The following is a 26,711-nucleotide window of genomic DNA, read 5'->3' on the forward strand; positions in this document are numbered from 1 at the left end:
CACCTTTTAATTTTCGACTTTTTTTGTGCTTTATGGGTTGTGACCAAATTTTATTTGATTTTATGTTTTAGGGGTTGCCAGTGATGTTATCAATACTGCGTATCTATACGAGTTTTAACATAATAATAAAAATACCGATTTAATTTCAATTTCAATAATTGTCACTCACAAATTGCACTACATTTTAAAAAAGAATATACTAAAATAAAACAAAAAAGCCATAAATGTATCGAAAAAATCACCATTTGCGATGAGACAATCCTTTGTACTTCATCTTTTGCGTAATTTATGTAACTTAATTGTATTATATATACGTTGATATAAAATAAAGAATAAATTAATAAATCAGTTATTTAATTCATTAATAAATCTTTGTACGTCCATAAATAACTAAATGTAAATAAAAAAATTTGAGTAATATAATATTTATTTATATTTTAATATCAGAACGTTATGTATTAGTATTGCTTATGTATGTGATCGTAATATTTATTATAGCATTTTTTTCGAATTTCGAATGAAGATAAATCATGATAAATGTGTATGCTATTTATTTTCATAAGCAGCTATAGACGGATGAAAGGAAAAAGGTGGTATAGTGCCTTCCTAGACTACGGGTGCTGATTTATTAATAGTAAACATTGAATAAAAATAACTATTAATAATATGGAATAAAGATTCCAATAATAGTGAAATGTTTGTTCTTAATCGCAATAACGAAGAGAAAATTTGTCAAAGTTTTGTAACACTTTACTCCTAATACTATAAATAGAACAAAGCGACTAGTGAGTTTCACAAAATGTGCGTCGTGTCTAATAAATAATAAAACACTTCAAGAAAACGTTTATCATCGCTGTTGATTTTTTGCAAATCAAATCACGGGAAGTGACACCCCTGTATCCCATTGAATCACTCTTTCGCCTAGCTGCGGGCGTGCTCATTTCAAATAAATAAACACAATTCTCACTACAAAAATTCAAAAATTTCTCTTGGACACGCGGATTTGTCTTAAAAAAACAGACGTCTATTTATTCTATTTACAATAAGGTGATCTGTTACGTACCGATAGCAATTACAGAGATTTATAATAAAAGAATATTGTATTCTTCTAAAGTGCACATTTTGTTCAATATCTTATGTATATTCGAAATACTTATCTAAAGAGGTCACAATATCATGGGTTTTTTTTTAAGGTATTAAATAAAATAAAAACGTTATGTACATGTTTTTATGGCTCGGTTTTGGGTCTTTATTTGCGTTATAATTTTTCAAAAAAAATATTTATTTTCCTCTCCTCATCTTTAATCCTTCTCAATGTTTTTTCATTCTTTCCTCTAATTTCCTTCTACACCATCTATGATTTCCTTCCAAACACCGCCTCACTTCCTTCTTCCGTCCAGAGTTCTATCATTTTAGGAGTTTATTTATACTTAATTTGAAATTAATCATTGTAGGGTTGTCACAAGTTTTGTTACCCTACGATTGTTGAGATGACTTAAGGGTTATCGAATGTTTGTAAGTCTTGCAGAGGGAATAAGTATCGACTCCGCGGTGGCTTGGAGGGTTGGCACTTGACCCCGCCAGAGCGTTCGAGTCTCTCAAACCATTATTATTACGCAGTTAATCGAATATGTAAGGACTCTTAGAAACTGTAGTATTGAAAGTTTGTTTAATCACCCAAATTATTTAAGTGATATCTCCTCATTTAAAAAATTATACACGGTCTATTTTTTAAACAGATGGATCTTTTAATATCACAATTGCTTCTCACTGGCGATACAGAAAGATAGAAAGTTATGGCTTAAACCGCCGGAGTTTTCATATCGATGTGTTGTTACGCTTTCAGATTGCAAGAATTTATCGTATAGTAGTATAATATTATTTTATTTTTAGTTTATCTAGTCACCGAAATAATGTTAATATTGTCAGAGTTGCTAACATCATGCCTTCAAACAAAACAAAATCTCTCCAACATACTTATAAAGTTACTAATAATAATTTTTTAGGGTAGTATAATAAAAAAAAAACTTCTTTCGTAGTTTATTCTCCGTCTAAGATTGATAATAAAAATACAATGTTATAATTGTTGCTTTAACAAAAAAAATATCATTCTTATTCATTATGGTGCAATGATACTGAGTAGACAGGGGCGAAATCCGACATCATTAAACTCGGTGGTTCAGTCTCATTTCTATATGTTACTGTATTATCTATTAATGATATCCTATCAATATAATACCTTCTCTTGTTGCATAATCTACCAAATCCAATAGAAACAATATAAAGAACTATACCAAATAATATACCAGACCACCACCAAGTGGGAACTGTTCTTATAGATATATACGTCTTTCTCCATTCACTACATGATTTGCTTGAACCCAATGTTGTTGTACAAACTCGTATAACATACTTCACAGCTATCTCTGATCTTACCGTGATACTTGTTGTATTACTCGATGTGCACCAAACTTGAGGTAAAACATTGTTAATATCGTTCAGAACTATTTTTGGTAATACTTCTACATTATAAGATAATACTGGACCATTTAATTCTAAAGGAGGGTTCCAATATATTGTTAAATATCCAGTCAAATTAGCTTCAGCTGAAGTAATGACAGGAATATCTGCACCGTGTTTCCTCAGCGTCCTTACAACACCACGAGTAGATTTACTACAAAAGTTCTCAGTGCATGCTCGTAATTTAAACTTGTAGTCTCGAAACGGAGCCAGTCCACCCACTTGAAAGTCATTTCTTGGACCGCTTATATTTAAAGATAAAGTTTTTACATAATTTCCAACAGTCGTCCAAGAGTTTTTTATTTGACTCGCTTCTTCAACATCGCATTCGAAATCACTATTACTACATACTTCAAAGTATTCTTCAGTCAAAGCTCCTTCTGTAACTGATGATAATACACCGCACATCGACTTGCATCCTGTCTCGTAATTAGGAGGAGGTTTCAATACAACAGCATGACGTGAATAGTCTAATTCGTCATAATCTTCATCTCCACGTTTACAGTGATCTCTTATTGTAACATCTTCTGAACGTATTTCTATAAGTATCACATCTAATTCGTATCGAACTATATTTGATATGTAATCCCTATGATCCACCCAACGGATAACTACAGCCTCTGGCAATGAAGCGACAAGCTCCAAAATGAACGGCGGCTCTGGTTTCCCTACTAAAGTTTGGAAACTTAGAATGGAACTTCTTGCTAGATTTCTATGAATAGTGTTGTAAGTTTCAACGCAAATAGCGTAATGTGATGCAGGGTGTAATTGAGTCAATTGAACCATTGCTACATGACTGAACTCTGTGTGGACGTCTACGGCGAACCATTCCGATTCGCTACAAGTCTCTGGAACGAAAGTCGCATGACTTCCATGTGGCAATTTTACATACAGGACGGTATAATGAACGTGATCATCAATTTCAGGTCTAAAGAGAACTAAAGCCGATGTTTCGTTAAGCACTTTGACTTGAAGCCCCAATGATACTTCTTTACATCCACCACTATAACCATTCATACCTTGTGGTACGTCAATTTCGTTAGGTTTAGTCGGAAAAGCCTCTTGTAGTTTTTCTATATGACTCATACATAGTATAGGATTCCCGTAAAAGTTAACCGTTCCACGATCAACTTTAAGATTTTTAGTTACATTACTCAGAAATAAAGACTGTAGATTCCTCATATCATATACAACGAGACTATACTTCCCTTTTTCCAATTTTTCACCTCTTATTCGTTTAAGCGAAGGGAGAAAATCTAATGACGTTATTGTGATGGAGCCGTATATGATTATACTGTCGGAAACCTCTTGTAATTCGCTTAGATACATTTTAAGTTCTTTCACAGTCTCGGGTATCGACGATATGTGTATTGTGAGGGATCCGTTAATATATACACATCGACCAGCTGCTTGTATTGTTTCTAAACTTCTAATTACTTGACTTCCGCAAACCTGTAAATTAAATATATTGTATAAATCAATTTTTGAACATAACACAGTACCTGGTTTGAAATTAAAGACTCAATAAATATAGATATTCATTAAAACTATTTTTTTTTAATATCGTCATGTAATTACTTTTATAATCGTCGTTATCATGATCATATCAGCTGATAGACGTCTACTGAACGGTATAGACCTCCCTCAAAGATGGTAACGATATCAGGTCTTACACTGCCTGCATTCAGCGACTACCAGCGACCACGACTAAGTCGTCCACCTTATGGTGGGTTTACCCACGCCACGTCTCGGTAGACGTGGCAAGCCGGTGCTTGTGGTCGCAAAAAAGGACTCTTTGGCCCCAACAAAAGAAGTTTACGCCCCGCCCACTGCCACGTCTTCGATGACGTTGATTCTTCTAAGAATCTCCTTATTTCTAATTGATTCTCGCAGCGAAGCACCGTCTACAAACCTCCCTATCATTCACTGGATGACTTTGAACCTTCTTATATTTGCCATTATAAATATAGAATAATATACTTGTGTAATTTTAAATTCAAAATTATTTACTATACGTCTCGTTATAGGACTAACAGAAATCTGTCTTCTTTTACGTATTGCCATAGGTTTAGCTACTACATTTTTAATTTATTTATTTTAGGTTTTTTTTATTCATTGTTAACTCTATTAGAACAAATATAAATTTAATATGTTTCTTATGCTATACTCTAATAAAATTTGTAACTATTCTTCATAATGTTAAATAAATTAAAAATGATTAAATCAAGGAAATAACCTACAACGTTGACAAATTATGAAAAAGTATCAATATAATACAAAAAATAGTTTTCTTGATTAATTTTCATTCCAAAAATATATTTTTTATATACATCGCTATACGTTATCACACTGAGTGATAATAACATTTCGGATACTGAGTTAAGAACATTGTTTTTATGTTTTCCACATTTTAGGACCTAAAATATTTTGAAAAACATTCTTCTATACATATATTTACATATATATATATATATATATACTTAAATTATACCATATTTTAAATGATATTTAGAATTATATATACTCGTTATATATATATATATATATATATATATATATATATGTTAGGGGGACCGGAGAGTAATGTCACTTTCTGAAGTTAAATTCACACGACTACATTTTTAAGTTAAAGTTTTTATTTCTAATCAACAATATATCCACTTTCGTTATCAACAATCTTTTACCATCTAGTATACAAATTTTCAATGCCGAAGCGGTAAAAATCAATCGTTTTTTCTGTAAAATAAGTAGACAGAAACGATATTACCTTCCCGTCCCCCTAATATTAGTTCAATGGGCAATGTAAATCTATACAAATCAAAATAAATGCGTGGACATCATAAATGAAAACACTTTAATGCAAAAGGTACTTGACATTAAAGCGATGAAAAAGATATATCGAATAGATTTTAAAACGTAACTAGCGTTCCCGTAAGCGTTCTCAGTTTAAAAGCTGATTCACGATTATTGTCCGATGGCGAGTCGAGACTATTTATTACGCTTTCACGTTTCGTTTGTCGTGGCCCGTATAAAGGTATTCCTTTCAACACATTACTTATGGCTAACTGACAAGTAATTCATGTTTCACTTCCGCATGTACCATTAATTACTATTATTTTTTTTAAGAGGGTAATGCACGTATTGGACAATTTCTTACAACATATACAAGCTTTAACATCACTCTGTTATATATATATATATATATATATATATATATATATATATATATATATATATATATATATATATATATATACATATATATATATGTATGTATATATGTATATATGTGTATGAAAAGGACCAATATTTAGCCACTTCCGCACATGCAGTGGTAGTCGTGCAACAAAGTGCACCGCCCGCCAGCCCGCGGATACAGACTCTGTGTTTGGCACTAATCGGTGTAACATAACTCCTGAAGATGCCCCGTGCCCTCCACGCCCCGTGGAGGGGTGAAACACGTGTTGAGTAATTTGGCGGTGGCGGTTGTATGATTAGCATTTGCTTGCCACATATGCATTTATCAGCGGGGTGGCGGGCGGTGCACTTTGTTGCACGACTACCACTGCATGTGCGGAAGTGGTTAAATATTGGTCCCTTTCTTACTTAGAATGGACTTCCGCAAGGTAACGCCTGATTCCATTAAATATATGTATATGTATGTATATATAGTCTATTATCATTATATTTTATATCATTATATAAAATCTATTTATGAAAGTAGTATTATTATGTTTTTTTTTAAATATAATCTCATGTACTAACCTCTGTACAATTTTTACACCATCTACATGTATTGTTGGATGTTTTTACATAATTAATTGGACATTCGAATACGCAATTGCTGTTTAACGGCCATCCACCCAATTCGTGACATTCTTCTGTAGTCAAACAATATGAATTCACTGGTAAGATGACACTGAAAATTTAAATCAACATTGAGACGTAAATAGTTTTTTAATATACTTATATATAGTATAATATATTAGTGTCCGGCCACAAGGTGACAACAACTTTGTTAAAGCTGTCGCCAAACGATAGATCCGAGCCGTTTCCCATCGAACTTATGGCAAAACTAAGTGATTAACATCCTAAGAGTAAGGTAATCATGATTATTATACTATACACCAATACGTCACTTTGCGTCGTGGTTACGTTCCAAAAAAACACGACGCAAATTTAAAACGCCGCAAAGTGAATTAAGATTTTCTATAGGAATCCATGTAAAGATCGAAGATAGGTTCCAGGGTTACAAAAATGTAGTATTTTTTAAAAAGAAAATTGAACAAAGTTAGCGTTTAAAAAACAAAAATAATATAACTAAATAAGAAAAGGTAAAGAAAAATATTTACCTTTTTTGTAACCAGAAACAACACGTAAAAATTTATATAATTTTTATATTCTCTTTTAAAAAAAAGAACAACACACTACGTAATTGAAACTGAACTCTAAAATTAAAAAACAAAGTGAAAATAAAATTGTATTCAAATTGCTTTGATTATTAGTTAGAAAGAAAATCCCCGAGTTTTGATGGCATGGTGCGATTAGAAAGAAAAGTGTTGCCATCTTTTAGAAAAAAAAATTGAAGACTCGAACCCAAAACAACACAACCTCGAAAATCTAACGACGCACAGTGAAAATTAGTAATAATTAAGCAGCGACGCAACTTTGAAAAAAAACGCAAAACGAAACGATGCAAAGCGAGGTATTGCTGTATTATAGTGTAATACATGCATTTAGTTGTACAAACAATGGAAGCGCAACAGTCGAGTACTTACTCGTATATTCGTGATCCTTAATCGTTGTTTCGATTCCCGGTATATATAATTTATGTGTACTCGTTATAATAATTGTTTGTACATCTTGTATAAGAAACAAAGTATTATAAGAAATACTTCTAGTATCAGGAACATTTTTTTAAAAAATCTTATTTTAATAAAATAAAACAAAGATAGTAAATTTTAATAAACACATTTCTTTTAAGAAACCGGATAGAATAGAATCCTAAAGTTTGAAGCTCATAATTTATTTAAAGAAAAACTCTTAAATAAAATATCTAGTTCATTCCGTATTCTAGTCTCTTAAATTCAAAATTTCTTTAATAAAGTAGGCTTTTGAATCGTCGATTATATAAATTATAACAAGCTACCTCCTTCTCGGCATTTTTATCTGCTAACAGCACGCCAGAAATGCTTTTTTAAATGAAAAATTAAAAAAAAAAAATTTCATGTGCTTAACATAAATCATGTTAACCAAGTTCCACACATTTCGATCAACAAAAAAACACTCAAATGCTATAATAAGATTTATTTAATAGTTTACTTATAATTTTAGATGTAGAACTAAGAAAAGAAAGATCTAAGATGTCTTGTGAATCTATTATAAATGCTTAAAAAAAGATTGCCGAAAGATAAGTAAGGAACGAATGTATGTAAACATTTAAACAGTCCTATTTCTATAACTTACGTTCCATTGGGACACTTGGAGACACATTGCTCCCTGAACGTGTAGCGTCGGCACACAGAGCAATCGCCGCTATTTGTCTTCCGGCAGCCGAGACATTGGCTTTTACATTTTTCACCTTCGGGACCGTCCAGGTAACGTTGGCACTTTCTGAAAATGAATAATAGCACAGGTTAACCCTTTTGAATATTCGCTTACATATTTTAACACTTTCAATTCTTATGACTGATGTGTTTTCAAACTTTGTTTATATACTTTTCTTTGTTGTGCTTTACTGTATTGTATCATAAAACATTTTAATAATAATACATAAGTACAATTAATGCTGTTATCGCCTCTGATTTTATACAGATCACCTTTGCAGGGTTAGTATTTTAATAAATAGTGACGACTGATGCCAAAAAAAAATATATAATGTATAAAGAATTAACCCTTAGTAGCCTAGAGTTTCAATTTTGATACCAATCTTTTAAACCGAATGTTCACATTACTATTAGTTTTTTTTTTTTAGGTTGGCTGTACGAATTTTACTGTTGTATAATATTCAACGAAATTAAAAAATCCATTTTTCCCTTCATCTAAAAGCAAACACAGTAATATTTAAAAAAAAATCACTTTCGTAAATCAGGCTATTAAGGGTTAAAATGTAGCTACTAATATAAAAGTAACCCATGAAGCGTTATAAGAAGATAAATACACAATAAAAAAGTAATTAATTTAACTAACGTAATAAATGGGCAGTGGTAAAAGACCGGGACTCCCGATGGTAGGTAGAGGTTTCGATTCCCGGGATACAACCTTAAATAACTCACACTTTGTGTATTAATTATTTAGGATTAACACTGATCATAAATAAGTTTCCAGGGGATTAGCAACAGCGTCCTCTGCGTATCATTATACTACATTGCAATCAGTAACCCGCCTGCCAAGCGAGGCGATTATAGTATATCACCCCATGGATATCTTAGGGGGAGTACTATTCCTTACAGTAGGTGTTGATGAACTGAAGTGACTGGTTGAATTTGGCCACTTTTTAATATCAGTTACCAGATGAAATCAAAAAAAATGAACGTGAATATTTTTCGCCAAATTTTGCTGTTCGTCAAAATAAAATCAATGTATCAATGAGTTTCTTTACTTTCAATCTATTTATAAAAAGAGGAAAATTTTCTCTGAATTCATTTACTAACGCGGAGTCTACTAAAAGTAACATAAATATATTTAAAAAACTTTTAAGTTAAACGGTTTTTTGATACCCATATTTTGGTGGTTGTGGAAAAATATGTACCTAGTCCGCCATATTGGAACGGCGTCCATCTTGAATTTTAAATTTTGACATAATTATCGTGTTTTACTAGTGTAGCCCTTTCATTTGATACCCATATTGAGGAAGTTAAGGAAAAATATGTAATCCGCCATTTTGTATCGGCGGCCATCTTAGATTTATAATGTTATTGATTTTTTATATTGTATTGTCATCTAAATTAAATATGTATACCAAATTTCAGATCAATCTAACAACGGGAAGGTGTTTAAATTTTAATTTCTAATTTTGACCCAAACAAATTCTGTACGGGTCGAACTAAATAAAACCGTTTAATAAATGAAATTAGTTCAAGTGTTTTCTCACCGATGTATTTTTAAAACTAGTTGTTTAGCGGGAAAACAAAGAAGAAATAAAAATACATAAACTTTGTTCGAAATCACTCAACAGTGCGTAAAAGTAGCGATACGTGGTCTTAGATAAATAAATCTAAGAAAGAAGTAGAATTAGAACGAATCGCTTTGTTACAAATAAACAAAGGTTCGTCGTTAAAGGTAATGACGACAATGATTGTTTTATTTGTTTGTGGGTTGTACTATTATTGGTGGTAGAAAATCTTGTATGTATACTACAAGTTATTTGATTTACCACGTGGGAAATATAATACATTTATTCCTAGTGATTTATTATAGTTGTAAAATCTTCTCTCAAATATCTCAATTATTGTACAGTACAACCTATCTAGCAATCAATAGTTTCATAAATAATAAGTAACGTAATGGCAAAATAATAAGGAAAATCAATTTAAAAATTGGTATTAATACATATTAAAATTGCAATCTAGGAATCGAACACGCGACCTATGATCGTAATTCCGTCCTCTACCGCTTGGCTACGATTACTCAGAATGCAAAAAGTAATCCCTAACCTAGATTACAAAAAGTCAAATAATTATGTTTTCAAATTGAGACTGCGCGAATTCTTAATATAGAAATATAAATGAAGATGGTTACCTAAATGTTAAAAATATATTAATCATATTACAACTTTTTGAAAGTTTTACGTATCTGGTAAAAAGATAGGATCATACCTATTATTCCAGCAGTGGTTAGTTGAAGGATTGGCCGTACATGTGCAACCTATGTTACACTGAGAGTGCTTGGCGACACTGAGAACGTGTCTAGACTGTGGTGCTATAGCTTTCCAATTTACTGTATCTACGAAGCACGCTTGTGGTGCTCCCCATATTATAACACCGCCTCGATCTATTTTCAAAAGGTTATAAAGTCCAATCTGTAATAAAATTAACTTTTTATATTTAATGGAATCAGGCGTTACCTTGCGGAAGTCCATCTTAAGTAAGAAAAGGACCAATATTTAGCCACTTCCGCACACACACACAATATTGGTCCTTTTGTTACTAAAGTTAACCTTGTTCAAAAATTCTTTATACAAGTATGCATTTACACACACTTTTGAATCATCGATTATTTCAACAATATAAGTAGTAAGCTACCATCGGCTAGTAACGCTGTGCCCGTAGTACACAATTATCCACATTAGAATTACTTTTTTATTTTATTATGTACTAGCCTTTTTTAAGTTCCCATAACAGAGCATAAATTTCTAATACAGTACTAAATGTAAACTTTATGCAGATTTGTGAAGAAATATTTCATTGACACGGGTATATCAAAAACAATGAATGAAATGTCACTTAAATCGTTTAGTTAGGAACAGCTTTTAGATACTGGCATTTATTTTTAATTCTATGCTATAGTGAGTTAGTTTCAATGGTGCCAAACAGGCTACCATAGATTTGGAAATCTCTATCTTTCTCTCTCTCTCTCTCTCTCTCTCTCTCACTCTCCCTCTCTCTTTTTAACCGATGGACTTCCATTAGGCATAGACCTTTCTCCATCGCCACGATAACCGATCCTCCGCTGCCCGCATCCAGCGACTTCCAGCGAAGCTTCCTTAAATATGTAGTCGGTTCACCTAGTTGGTGGCCTACCCACCCTAAGTAAGAAAAGGACCAATGTTTAGCCACTTCCATGCATGCAGTGGTAGTCGTGCAACAAAGTGCACCGCCCGCCAGCCCGCTGATAAATGCGTATGCGGCAAACAATGCGAATCACACAACCGCCACCGTCAAATTACTAAACACGTGTTTCATCCCTCCACGGGGCATCTTCAGGAGTTATGTTACACCGATTAGTGCCAAACACAGAGTCGCGTCTACTGACTCATGGACGCTACTCGAGAACCTTTCGGCCCCAATTGGGACCTTCTTAAGTGAAAGAGGATTTCATAACAAAACTGTAGATAAGGTCATACCATTACTTCAACTATTTACTTAGCTAAAAATACATAAGTAAGAATAATTAGTGACAAAATTAATAATCATTTACTAAAACCATAACTACCTCTTTAAGGTTAGGCATGTCGTAAACAATGAGTGCGTAATTATACAGCAACTGAGCGCCTCGTATTCTTGTTAAGCTCGGAAACAAATGACCAAGACTGTCTAAGCCTCGCACACGATATACAACCAGGAAACCTGTTATCTGAAACACAAAATCTATTCCATTTATTATTGGTATTTTCTCTTCATTTCGTTTGTATACATTCATAAGTTAAATTACCTGCCCACTGTTGAACATAATAATTATGTTCAACAGTGGGCAGGCTGCATAGCATGCAGAACAGATGACCGCTGGGGCTTTAAGATTCTGAAGTGAAGACCACGGAGCAGCAAGAGCAGCATTCACGCAAAGTGGACAGACGACCTAGTTCAGGTCGTCGGAAGACCTGGATGCAGGTCTCTTCCTAATGGTCTTCTTTAAAATATATAAAGGAATAATAAGTTCAGCAGTGAATATCCTACAAATGAGGTGATGATAATGTATTTGTACAGAAATTAAAATTTGTATATAACATAAATAAATATGTACATGGGCTAGATCAGTTGGTATTATCAAATTGAAATTCTTTTATTATAAATAGTAGCGTTACTATGATGTTGCGATTAATTTATAGTTTTATTAAAAAAACAATAGACAAATTTCTCGACAAAAAAAATTACGCACCTCTTTGAGCTTTGGGAATGAAACATTGTTGAAATGTTCACGTTTCGTTCTCTCTAAAAGCAGAACGTGCAAGTTGCCCAACACGACAGTACAGTTCTTCAATCTCATCAATGCTTCCATTGAATTGCAAAACATACTCTTGCAAATTCCGTGATGATCTATTTGAGTTGTATCAACACTCTGGCAACACACCACCATCACAGCTACGACCAGCAACCTGTGAACATATTTTTAATTAGCAAAAGCATTGTTCATTTCTTCATCCGTTCAATAAATAGCTGGTCTCGTCTGAAACGAGGTGGTATCATACATCACAGGGGACGACTAACCCCTGATCATAGAAGCAATGCTGGAGTTTCTCACATCACACCACGTCTTCTCCAAGTGCTAGCTCTTTCCGAAGTTTCTCTACTGATCAAGCCAATGTTCAGCCCTCTCAGGCGCCCTTGTCTCGGAATGCTATGCGGGTATATTCGACGAGGGACAGCTCAAGACAAGGTTCCCTCATGGGACTCCATGAGTCTAGTCACTTCATGAAGCGTTCACCGAAGTGATCGGGATTAGACTTTTATTCCGGTAAAATTATAGTGGCTGTATAATTATAGTGGTAAGTATGTGGCTGCTCGAGCCGATGTTCCTCCAGGCACCCTCACCTCAAACCTATAGATCATCATCTATAAATATCTAATATCAATATCCCTAATATCACCATTATCTTATACCTACGTTCCTTAAGTACTGCAGGACGATAGCAGAAGATACAATATACAGGAATAAAAGCCAAAATAAAAAAAATCAAGGGGGGTGAATAAACAAGAACTAGGCGATAATAAATTTAAAAATATAGTACAGAAAAGTAGTTAATTTTGAAATATAATGAAATAATATATTAGTAAAAAAGGTAAAAGAATAAAAAAAATACATAAAATGTGATAACCCGAAAAAGATCTATAAGAAGTTAGGAATAAAATAAAATCAAAGTAGAACAGAGTGAAGAAAGAGTGGCGACGAACGAAAAGGAGTATTGGTATGAAATAGAAAGATAGACAAATTGTGGAATATAAGAAGAAGAAAGAGAGATCTTAAGAAAAATGACAGAATAGCGCATGCGACAAAAGTTAGATATCCCAAAAATTAGATACGAGAAAAAAATGTATATCATCATCACTCATAGCAACAAACTGCAGTTAAACATTGTAATTGACTAATGACATACGTGAGCTTATTCATCGTCAGACAAATTATGTGTCAATTGTACGATGTCACCATCGAACACAAGTGGTCAATCAATAAATCATTGAATCAATTTATTTCTCTCTATAATTTGATAAATAAGTTCATAATCAAAGCTAAAGCTTCAAACGTGAATCTTGCAAGACATAGCTGTATAAAAGAAAGGCAGAAACTTTTTTTAAAAACAAAATGTTATTTAGGGTAATCTTCTTTTGTTTCTAACTATATATATAGATATTTTAATATATTAGGAATACTTTTATGCTATGTCTGGGCTTATTCCACAAGATCTTGTTAAAAAATAAATGGTCGTTAGGGCCTGGAATGGAGACCACAGTCTGGCAAACGCAGCACACGACATTCAACAAGATGAACCGATAACCTTGTCCGGGAACGATTGATTCAAGCCGCTTCCTAAAAATTCTTTAATCTATGGGCCATGCCTATGTCCAGCTGTCGACGTCCTAAGACTTAAAGAGAATCATGACGATGAAACCTTTTAATTTCGTATTATTTTACACACTATGGGATCAATCATAAGAAATATGGGTTTTAGCCATATCCACTTGGTCAAATTAGCAATAAATAATTGATTTATCAATCAACGATTAAGTTCCTCCGTTTTAATAATCGTTCTTAAAAAAATTTAAAATTTTTATTCGTCTTTTGTCACGATGTCACTATTTTTATTAGAAACTTAATTATTACTAAATTTCACTAAGGCGTTAGTTGTTTACAAGAATTATGTTTGATAGATAAATGTCTTCAACAATTTCTTTTTGAACATTTCAAGAGTCTTTTATCTAAAATTATTAAAATCTGTCCAAATCTAAAAGGTTATACAAAAGTTTATATTTATATTAGAATGTGGTAAATCTAAAATTAAAATACGGATAATAATTCTTCTTACATCTATACCGTCATTTTTTAATTATAATCATTAGTATCAGGAATTTTAATAACAGTCTAAGCGAACTTCCGTACTTTTTCCGGACGCAAGTGATATTAACTTAATGTACAAAACGAGTATAATTTTTGTTTTTGCATGTTACATAAATAAAAACGGATGTAGCTTTAACATTTGTGCAAAAAAATAATCGCTAAAATAAATTAGCTGCGATAAAAATTAGAGCAACTAATTTTGGATAAGGTTAACTTAGGTTATGTTACATTCGCGCCCGGCTAACGGAAAAGTACCGGAGTTTTATTTGTTCAATGCACATAACCCAGCGAAATGGCGAATTGAAATGGCAATAGAGAAGCCACATGAAACGAAGAATAGATAGCCGCTGAGGTGAAGACCATGTATCAGGGACCTGGTCACATCTGTCCACCCACAATGGAGGCAGGAGACATTGTAAAGGTTGTTAGAAGACGCTGGATGCAGACCATTCCCTGCCGATCCCATTGGAAATCTACGAGAAAACCCAGCTGTGGATATCGGCAGAAATGAAGATGATGATGATCACTTGTGAATCAATGAGAATCTTCTTTATCCATTTTCTTCATTAAAATCTTGTCTAAAATAACAATAATGTCTAAAATTGTATAAAATAATATTATATTACCAGTCTAATTTCTTTTCCGCCATGACACTTTCGTAGTTTTCCCGCCAAATCTCTTGTACTTTTTCTGCGCGTTAGTAAGAGATCTTTTTAAAAAATAACGACGTACTATTTTTAAATTTGCATATTTTAAACCGATGAATGGGAAACACATTTTAATATATCATGTAAGCTGCATATTTCTTGAAACGGCACTCTCAAATCGCTGACCCTAAACGCTGTAATTAAAAATGAAATTAATTTCTTTTAAACATTTTCTTAAGTTTTTTAACCGATTCCCGGTTTAAGAGAGAAATTTACACATGTCGTGGAATTTTATTTTCATTTAACTTTTGTTGTGTATATTTAAAAACAAACATGTAATTCATTGCGGTATCTTATAGACCGGTGTTTCCTAGTGACAGGCCATTTGACTGTTAAGAGGGGCGATTCGAAAATGGAATAGACACGTGTTTAACCCTTTCGCTTTAATATAAAAATTATGTATGTTATACATAGGCCTGATACGAAAAAAGATTGAGAAATTCTCTTCTAGACAGACTCTAGAAGAAACCGTGCCACGATTTCAAATTAGTAAATAATTAGTTACGAGTTGAAAGCAATTGAAAGTATCATCATCATGTAACCGAAACCCTAATGGCTGCCACTACGACCGATTTCGCGCTGCCCGTAATCAACGATTTCTTGCGAACTTGACTATGCCGTTCGTCTATTCTAAAGCATACATCAGGTCAATTACTATTATATTAAGACCTATCTTATATCTTAAGATGGCCAGCAAAAATTTTATATAAATATATATGTATGTATATATGTATGTGTGTATGTACAGACCAAGACGGTTATCTTAATCATAAACATAATTAATTATCAACATTACCATATAAACATCGATTTATATCAACGAAATATATTTTCATTTTATTTAGTCAATATATCAGAAATGAGGATGTTCGCCAGAAGAACCAAGGTCACCGATATAGTTCGAAGAATTGCTCGTCTGAAATGGCAATGGGAAGTGGCACATCGTTTTGCGAAAAATTCTAAAATGGCGACCACGAGTTGAACCGATGACGTTGTCAAGGTTGCTAGAAGCTGAACTGGTAGTCATGTCGATTTTTAGGGAGACCTATGCCTTGCACTGGTCGTTGATATAATGAACTAGAAGCTACGTATATATATATATATATATATATATATATATATATATATATATATATATATATATACGTAGCTTCGTAGATTTTAAAATACATTTAACATCCTATCTTTAAGTTATGCAGGTAATATGTTAAGCCTTATTAACTTTGTAATAATAATGTTATATTAATACAGTGCCACCTCTCATTAAGACGTCTTCCTATATTCATTAATCACATCAGCTCAATCTTGACACCAATATTTACACACTAAGGTTACATAAACACTACTATTATATTTACTTTAATTTAAGAGATTTAACATTCGTAATTATTCGATGATATATACATGAAAACATATATGTATATATAAACATTAAACAAAAATCCAGGCGTAAGCGTCAAACATAATAACAAAAAAAATACAATATTTATTATCTGTACGGAAAATATTAACAGTGAACTACCAGAAGTATACATTAGCAGAAACATTTAAATTATTTAATTTTGTATATATGAACACAGATTAAATAAATTAATATTACACATTTGATTGAATTTTAATCATAATCGAAAAACTAAATACTATTCGTTCACGAATATTATTACAAATTATTTTTCAATTATACAGATAATTAATTAAAATATTGGTTAAGATTTAATTAAATTATTATTTTACGTACCAACGGGATGTTGTGTTCCTATGTAAACAAGTAATATATCACTAACTTTGGATTGTAATAACACGGACTCTCCGACCTTAATCTAATAAACTCATGACTAATTATCGACAAGGAAAAGTATAGAAATAAATTAATTTATGTTAACACTTAGATAAAGTGGCTCTGGTGCTATTAAAGCTTCCGTTGCAACTGGCTTCAATTGTCGTTAGTGCAAATTATTTAATTACCTATTTTTATTTCGATGGACTCTCAATTTAACAGGAGGTTCGACTAAGGTCAGAACTATACAGGATGATGTTTTTTACTTCGTTGATTATATCAATAGGTTATATGTAGTACTTTCCTACAATTTCAACATTAGTTTAGATAACATTGATTGATCACAAGATCACGTAAATCTATTGTAAGCCTAAGTGTCGCTACTACTAGTGGGAAGTAAGAAAAGGACCAATATTTAGCCACTTCCGCACATGCAGTAGTAGTCGTGCAACAAAATGCACCGCCCGCCAGCCCGCTGATAAATGTGTATGCGGCAAACAATGCGAATCACACAACCGCCACCGCCAAATCACTCAACACGTGTTACACCCCTCCACGGGGCATCTTCAGGTGTTATGTTACACCGATTATTGCAAAACAGCTTGTCACGACTACTACTATATGTGCGGAAGTGGCTAAATATTGGTCCTTTTCTTACTTAGGATGAACTTCCGAAAGGTAACGCCTGATTCCATTATAGTTTAATGGAATGGAATCTAGTGGGAGTTTAGGGCCCCCACCCTAAAGAACTTCTACTTCAACGGCCACATTTTTGGTAAGGAAACACTATTTAACCCATAAATGCATAATTATGTAAAACTGCAATATACGACTTAAAAGTAAAATGAGTACTACACTTAAAAGTAAGTGCATAATGATGTGCATCTGCAATATAAGGTTTTTTAATAAGTATAAAAATGTTGTATATCTTTTTATATTTTTTCCTAAATTGTAGTGTACTTATCTGCAAGAAATATATTTTTTAAATATAAAAAAAAGACATGCATTTAAGGGTTAAACACACGAGGCCGCCATGATGCTCAGAGGCGCTGAGTACGTTGTTGTCTCTGAGCGAAATCAATCCTCTACCGATCCCATTCCGCTGCCTCTTTTTTTAGGTTCCATAGACGAATGTAATCGATATTTTCCAGCGGATTGGCAAGTTGAATTGGCGCTGGACAGGACACAGTGCGCAAAATAATCAACCGCTGGTGCCTTACGGTTCTGAAATGGAAGCCAAAGACCGCCAAGCACAACGATAGTCGTCCACCTTCAAGGTGGACAAAAGATCTTGTTACAGTCTCCGGAAGACGCATGATGTGGGTCTTTTCCAACTGCAGTGGACGTCTTACTACAGACAATAATAGTGATGATAAACAATTGTACATTGTAATACTAGAAGCTCTATTAAATCATACTCAAATAAATACAAGTCCACAAAAGATTATTTCTTCGCAATTTACTTTTAATAATAACCAGTATTTCTATCTTAGAGCGCCCACGTAAGCCCGCCAGCGGGTATGCTTGGAAAATATTTCGCTGTTATTTTAATCTTCGCTCGGTAAAGTGTCTCGGATGTAATAAAACAGCCTGTATAACGGTAAGACCTGCAGGTCAAGTGGTTTAACGAGCGATATTGCATTTTGTGTCGGGCTTCAATATACAACGTGGGTACAAGTGCACGGTACTTGTAGAATGTTGCCAGCGACGTTACTAAGACTCCTTTCATGAATGCATATTAAAAAATTTCCTACAGTTTTTATGCTGATATGGGCCATTTCGTTAAATTGAGTATGTTGATTTATAAAATTAAAACCGACAATTTTTTAATCTGTATTTCTTAAGTCACCGTGCCGCTGTCATAGTAAATAAAAACAATATTATAAATATATTTGTATTATCATCGTCTTAGCACATAGACGCTCCTTCAAAGATATCTATGGGGGGATATACCATAATCAAAACGCCTGATCGGTGATTGAAGAATGATATAATGATACGCAGATGAAACTGCTGCCCATCCTCTGGAAACTTATTTGTGAGCAGTGGCGACCCCATATAATTAATGCACAAAGTGTAAATTATATTAGATTATATCCCGGAAATCAAACCCGAGACCTACGATCGCAAGTAAGTCCTTTACCGCTAGACTACCGCGGCTCATACCAGGCTCTCTATAAAATTCTTTTTTTCTGCGGCCAAAAGTTAAGAATATGCTTTACTGTGCCCTTCCATCTTTTTTTCTTTAATTGTGATCGTCAATTAAGTTAAATTTAAATAGAGTTAGTCTTACCTTACAATCTTATTTCTAACGCATGTTTTGTTTACCTATGACGATTATTATTTACCATATTTACGATTATATATTACGACGTCCTACTGGACGTCGTAATATATAATCAAAAATCGGGTCCAAATCTAGTAAGATTTGTTAAAACGCAGTAAATTTTAAAAAATCCTATTTATAGTCTATCTGTGTATCATTCAATGTTTGAACTAAAAAACTAGATAAATGAATTTATTTAGTTTTTTAATTCGTTTATTTTTTATAACGACTCTAGCCATAAATTCTGTTCAAGGCGGTTTACATTCATTTAAAAAAAAACATCAATTTGAATTTAGAAGATTAGCTTTTACGATTAAAAAATAGACTTCTACCAACCATTATTGTATTTTTTGTTTACAAATTGTTTTAAAAATGGAGTGAAGCACTAAAGAAGAATAGGATAACAGTAATTGCATTGTGCAAAGTAGGTAAGGAGCCATCCGACATTTTGGATACATTGAAAAAACTAGAGATTAGCCGAATGTTTATGTATAGTACCATCCAAAGGTTCACTGAAACCACATCTGTTGATGACCGTGAGAGATTCGGCCGACCGCGATCTTTTCGAACAAACCAGACCGTTAATGAAATCAAAGCCAGAATTCGCAGATATCCCATAAGGAAGCAGAAAATCCTTTCCAGAGAAATAAGAATCCCACCGAGGAAACTTTCTCGGATTATCAAACAAGACTTAGATTTAGAAACTTACCGGAGAAACACAGAACATACCTTAAATCAAACACTAAAACGAAAGAGAGTCTAAAGATAAAACAGCTGATACTTCGATACGCGGACGAAAAACACAGAAAAATTCTCTTTACCGATGAAAAAATTTTTACAATCGAGGAGCACTACAACAAACTAAATGGTCGAGTGTATGTAGACAGCTCTAGAGAAGGTTCCGAGGTAGTGACCAAAGTTCAGCGAGACCATCATCCACCATACGTCATGGTTTGGTGGGGTGTTCCTACCAAAGGGATTACAAAACTCCATTTTTACGAAAAAGCAGTGAAAACTTTAGTCAAAATGTATCAAGACACCGTTAGAAGCCGTAGTTAAACCTCTCAACAACACCTTATTCAAAAACGAAGTGTGGACATTCCAACAGGATTCAGTCCCGGATCATAAGCGCACTACTACAAATTTGGCTTAAGCAAAATGTCCCAGACTTCATACAGGCTGATGATTGGCCTTCGGCTAATCCGGACTTAAACCGTTTGGACTATAAATTGTGGTCTGTGCTAGAGGACATTGCCTACTTGAAATCTTCGGAGGCAGCAGTGACCAAGTTTCAAATGGAAACCGTTCGTAAATTCATCATACATTAAAACTAAGGGGGACACTTTTAATAACTAGTTTAGTACATTAACATATCTTTTTCACTCGACATGATCACATAAAACTTTAAAACAAAATCATTTCTTTAGAAATTATTGAATATATTCTTTGTAACAGAACTTATAGCTAGACTAGGTATAATCCTGATATTGTGATACCTACTGTATGTGTGTGCCTAGCGATTTTATTTTTGGTAGATCTGAAGACGATTAGAGAATCTGAAGACATGTTAGGATTTAACATTTTCGTCATTGAGATACTTTTAGATTTTAAAAATTTTTTACCGTTTTACCTTCCGATGTACTAAATTTAAAAGCTTTCATTAAAAATATTACAATATTAAATTTATTAAAATTATATATTAGCACCTTCTAGCGTATACGCCTCTTATTACAAGGGACTACAGAAATACTAACAGAATACTTTTATGTTAAATCATTCTCGCGCGTTCAAATTGAAATTCGAACGTCGATTTGTATTCGAATGCCTTCAGTGATGTGGTCGCACACAATGTTTTTTTTTTGCTTTTTTCTCTGATGATGTTAATGCTGTTAGCCCTCAGGTTTTTTCATCTTCATCTGAGCTGAGTTCACGGAGCGAAAGGGTTTGTGAACTGGATTTAAAAATTAAAAATTGAAGCTGGTAGGATGCGTACCAGTTGCACGGGGACGCTCGCACGTTGTTAGGGCTCTTCGCGGTAGAGCTTTGACGGAGTGTGTTGCTGGAGTATGCTTGCGAGTTAGGGCGGCAGCGTGTACCAGAGACGAGCCAAAGAGGGATCCAGATCCAACCACGGTCCGCCCACGCTGTTCGTGGTTAAGGAGCGGGCGGCCGCTCACTAAAAATGGGTGTTGTGGCATGGTGGGTGATATTTTATTCTATTGTGCAGAACGCGACGACCTATGTAAAGTGTTGCAGGTGCAGTGGTTGGTGGTAATGCTGAGTGATTCGCGCTTGCACTGTTGTGAGTGGTGTGGCGAGTGTTCTGTGGGAATCCTCTGATCGCAGACAATGTATCAGGGCCGGGTGCTAATGCGTATAACTTAATAAAAATTACTATGAATACTAATATTATTATCTTCATGGCTGCTATCAATACAATATATAATTTAAAATAAAAGTGAATCTGCATTTTAATTTTCTCTGAAAGCAAAAAACTCAAATACAACTTAATAATTATCTAATATATCATATACAGAATACCCAAACTCTAGTTATATTTATAAAATATCGTAGAGTGCTTAAAACTTATTTAAATTCAAAATATCTCTATTCAAGGCATTTACACTTTTGAATCGTCTATTATTTTAACATAGTAAGCTACCACTGGTTCAGAATTCTGATCTAAGAACCGATCAGTACCTCAGCAAATTAATCCTCAATAAATTTAATAATTTTTAGTGTATAAATTAGAATATTAACCATGCAAATCTGTCAACACAAGTTCACACATTTCGATTAATTAAAAATCTTGAATGCCGTAATAAGGTTTATTTAACAATATATTTTAAAATTAAGATTTAAAACTAAGAAAAGAATAGTCTATGTTATGTTGCGTAACTGTATTATATATGCGTACTCTCTATTCTCCTGAAGTATTTTTTGAAGACTGCACAGTGCATTAAATATTTACATTAATAATATTTTTCAATTTGTTTATTTATACTAGCAATGATCAAAGTAAAAAATATTCTAAATAAATTTCATTCACAGTGTTTTTAACCAAAAAAATATTTTGAGACTAAAATATAAAATCATTTAAAATATATTTGGTTCGATATATTCGATATATTGGTATTGCCAGCGTATTATCAATTCTGCTTAATAAAGTAATTTTTGCAGAACAAAAAACAAATATTCTACTTCGGAATGTTGAAATAAAAAAATCTATACAAAGGTGAGATATAACCTAAACCTACCTATATACTTTGAATATTTTTTAATGAAATATGCTTCACAACCATTGTTGATTTATCTTTTTCTGACTTTGTCTACTACAACCAGTTTTTTTGTTTTTTTTTTTTTACTACAATCAGTTACAGTTACTAACTGCAGCTCGAAGTAAATGTATTTTACAAACGTAAAAATTAATTTTAAAAACTATCAACAATTGTCAGCTTTATTGTACCTGTGTATAAATAAGATATTACTTATGATTGTAGCTGCCACAATTGAATCTTCACAAGTTATTCTTGTTAGTCCTACGAACTATATTCTTGAAGTAAGGAGATAAATAAAGTCTCGTCGACAGACAGTCTTGGAGTAAGGTCTAAATCGCACTACAATTACAAATGTCGTCACAACACCGCGTGAACGTGGCAATCCTATATACCTGCAGGTGTATAAATAACTGTATAATTTTTTCAATGTAAGAATTCCACCAGAGCATTTCGTATAGCCGTGGGGTTTACTTCACCCAACTGTCTCAAGTTTCATTAAAACCTCTCGCTGCTAGGATATTATGTGTCATAAATTTCACTGAACGAGGATTTTTTTTAAATAAATATTATTTACCAAAATACATTTCTTAAAAAGTATTGCGAAAAAAAGGTTTTATGCATGAAACACTGGCGAGATATGAAAATAATTCATTAAAAAGTTTGCATATTCCAATTTATACACTTTCTAATTTAAAATTTGGAATTAATTATCAGCATTAAGAAACTCGTGTGTGAAAAGTAAAACACCTATAAGAACTGTTTCGGGACATTTTTCACAACTTAAACTTTGACTTAAAACCTGATCAATCCCTTATTTGCCGATCAACTTTCGTGAACAAAGCAACTGTTGAATTATGTGTATATAAAACAAGCAAATTTGACGGATAAAGAAAGAAATGATCGTTCTTTGACACTGTAAATTAATCAAATTTAGGAAACAAGGAAAAAAATATTTGACGAAACAATACCATATACAAAAGATTAAGAGATTAAGTTGAATCTGTAGATTAGAAAGTGTTCATGATATTTTATGCAAATCAATTTGCATAAGGACTATTACGTCTCACTAGGTACACTAAAACCATAATGTGCAATTATACACCGGTAAAATTTTTCGTAATTTACTAAAACTTTAAGAATCATGCGTGATCAACTATATTTTACGTGTATATAAATTATATTTTACACGATTGTCATAAGTTCATGCCATTTTATAAATGTGTAATTTATTTTTAAGACTTTTCGCTTGTTTTTTTGCTATTTTTTCTTGACATGATAATTAAACCTTTTAATATTTCTTTCAGGTAACTCCAGAGCCGTCAACAATAACAATGGGTATGTCAATGTCAATCCGTAAATAACCAAAACTGGATTATAAATATTGCATTATAAAACAAAGTAATTTTAAGTTTCTATACATTATTTCTATAAAATGAATTTTCCTTTTAAAAAGAAGTATGTTTTTATTTTTTGGTTCATCCTAGCCTTATGATCTGAGTAATTGTAAAACCTTCCAAAAATTTATAATAACAAATTGGATACCTATTTAAAAAAAAACAATGTAATTTTAAAAATCGACTGAACAATTTCGTTATAAAAATTATGTATTATTTTACAGCTTCTTTTATTTATTTTTTTAATTTTTATTATTTTCTCTTTTTGTTAAATGCTTAATGGATTATAGTCTGTTTTAGAAACCGCTCCTAAAATAATAATATCTTTATTTCTTTATTTATGTCCCTACTACTATTGTTATAATTTTTTTGTATAAATATGAATAAGTAACTATAAAAGAAAACATTTAAACCTGAATCAGTGTTAACTATCTTGTAATCGTTTTATTTTTATTTTAATCTTACAGTGTGAGTGGTGTTAAAAAAAAGAAACAAAAGTTTGAAGAGGTGACAGATTATATACCCACAAATAATCATTTCTGGGCAGATATTGCAAGTAGCAGTTTTTCAAATTCAAATGTAGATGCCACACAAAATGTAAATAAAAACATTGCAACATCTATAGTCCAACAAAATGAAGAACCATTCTTAAACCAAACTAATGTTCATACTCCAGCTCTACCGTTAGATGACACTAATGTTCAAGGCTCTCAGACTTTAATGTAAGTATCTTACAATTTCATATCTTTTAAATTTAAAATAGTTTATAGTAAATAAGTTTGCTTTAAAAGAACAATTAATAATTACATTGTCGACTAGTACATTGACCTTAAACAGATATGGGTTTAAAAACAAACTCAAATGGCAAATAATGTAATGAATATTACCATTCAATTGACAAAATTGTGGCAAAATAGAATTGTCTCCATCACTAAAAAACAACACTGATAAGAACTCTGATATTCTTAATCCTTTATTCATCTAGGAGAACTATTATCGATCAACTCCATAGAAAGGCTTGCTCTCCACCATCTTCTACAAGCAAATTCCTAACTAATTTGGACATAGCTAAAAGGCAACTAGAGAGTCTAGATAAGATGATTGTAATAGGAAACAGTTCCAAAGGGTGATCACCAATCCGAATTGAGGACTCAGTGTGGGTGTTGAAGGGCAGTTTGAGAAGACCTGAGGAGACAACTTGTTGAATCCTTGACCTAGGCTTTCCAGGGTGTGATTTACAGTAGTGAAGATAAATCAATCAATCAAGAAGTTTACGAAATTTTAAAATATTTAAAAAAACTGGAGGAATGAGGCCTTAGATGCATATAGTTCATTTATTTTTATTACATCATAATGATAATTTTAATATATACATTAAATCCTAATTTTATGTTTTTGTGTATTTAGTTTTAATATTATTGTCAAGTGAATAATATTAATTAAGCTAAAAGCTATCCTCATCCCAAGCTCCAATTTTTTACTTACCATCCAATGATGCTATTTGTTTGTCAATTTATATAAAAAATTAAATTCGAAATACCCACCAGCTAGAGCTTGAATGATATAGCTTGTAAGAAAAAGTTAAATGTAAATTCCGAAAATTCCATGCATATTCTCTGCATATGTTTGGTCCATTGTATTTTAAGAAAAAGGCCGGATATGGTGGTCAAGGGTCTGCTGGGATTTTTTGAGGTTGGCTTGATTAAGACGAACCGCAATGCAAAATGAGTGCAGTACTGCTTAGTAGCAGAAATCAGACCACTGAGACGAGAAAAGACGAGACATGGTGCTATTAAACTACTTAACAAGTTTAGGAAAACATTTTTGCAATGTGTTAGTGCTTACAAAAAAAATCGGAACTTTCTTACAAAATTCAAGCTCTAGAAGTGAGTTAATGTCCTCTCTTACCACCCTTTAGTCCTTCAGGTTATAAGGAGATTTCACTGTTATACCTCCATTATTTCTAATTATTTCATTGACCAAGTTGAAAAAGTAATTGTAAGGTCTTTAGGTATTTTTTTTTTCCCATGATATAGTATTTGAACATTCAAATGTTTTAAACTTTTCAGTGGAAAAAAGCGCAATAAAAAAAAGAATAAGAAGGCTGGGAGTTTGGAGTATAAACCAACTATTAATCCTTTCTGGGCAAATATAGTAGGTAATCCCAATTCAGATCTGAATGCTACACAAGTCACAACAAAACAGGTTACAGTATCTCAAGTCAAACAGAATCATGGATCGCTTGTAGAAAAAACTGTGGAACATTCTCCGGCTTTGCTATTAGATGAATTGAAAATTCATAGACAACACACTTCTATGTAAGTATCTTATGTATATGATTGAAACTAAATTAAAAATACTATTAAAAATATTCTGCCTTAAATTAAACTGACATTTTTTATATGTAAATTTTTGTTATAGTCCCAGTGTAAAGTCTGGCTTTGGTAAAAAGAAAAGTAATTTTATACAGGGATTGCAATTAAAAAATATTCCTTCTGGAGCAGACATTGCAACAAATAACAGTATATCAAATTCAGTTGTTGAATCAAAACCCATCGCAGCAACATTACAAGTCCAACAAAACCAGGAACCAATCAAACAACGAAGTAATAATTCTCCGTGTTTGCCAGTCGCTAAACCTAATATACAAAGCCAGCAAACTTCAATGTGAGTATCATATAATTTTTGTATATTATATGCTTATTTCCTTATATAGGA

The 26,711-nt window shown here is 32.6% G+C and overlaps 2 protein-coding genes across 3 annotated transcripts in view; one reads left to right on the top strand and one right to left on the bottom strand.

Annotated features, from left to right (window-relative positions):
* Positions 1-2,091: 2,091 nt before the first annotated feature.
* LOC137930607 (insulin-like receptor) lies at positions 2,092-12,544 on the bottom strand. Its single transcript, XM_068773907.1, has 6 exons — positions 12,337-12,544; positions 11,674-11,814; positions 10,338-10,540; positions 7,987-8,133; positions 6,286-6,439; positions 2,092-3,972 (listed from the first exon to the last, which is right to left on the bottom strand). The coding sequence occupies exons 1-6, from the start codon at positions 12,532-12,534 to the stop codon at positions 2,113-2,115; spliced, it is 2,703 nt and encodes a 900-aa protein (XP_068630008.1). The 5' UTR covers positions 12,535-12,544; the 3' UTR covers positions 2,092-2,112.
* An 11,422-nt stretch (positions 12,545-23,966) lies between these two features.
* The window catches only part of LOC137931503 (uncharacterized), a 35,334-nt gene continuing 32,589 nt past the window's right edge, over positions 23,967-26,711 (top strand). For both annotated transcript variants that reach the window (XM_068774914.1, XM_068774924.1), the window contains exons 1-4: positions 23,967-24,054; positions 24,461-24,715; positions 26,063-26,311; positions 26,415-26,660. In XM_068774914.1, coding sequence (XP_068631015.1) covers positions 24,032-24,054; positions 24,461-24,715; positions 26,063-26,311; positions 26,415-26,660 — 773 coding nt within the window. In that variant the 5' untranslated portion in view covers positions 23,967-24,031. The remainder of the gene's footprint in view (positions 24,055-24,460; positions 24,716-26,062; positions 26,312-26,414; positions 26,661-26,711) is intronic.

Source organism: Battus philenor, unplaced genomic scaffold, assembly GCF_028537555.1.
Source record: "Battus philenor isolate CCGP_79_NKW_IND1 unplaced genomic scaffold, ilBatPhil1.0.hap1 SCAF_11, whole genome shotgun sequence".
NCBI classification, from domain to species: domain Eukaryota; kingdom Metazoa; phylum Arthropoda; class Insecta; order Lepidoptera; family Papilionidae; genus Battus; species Battus philenor.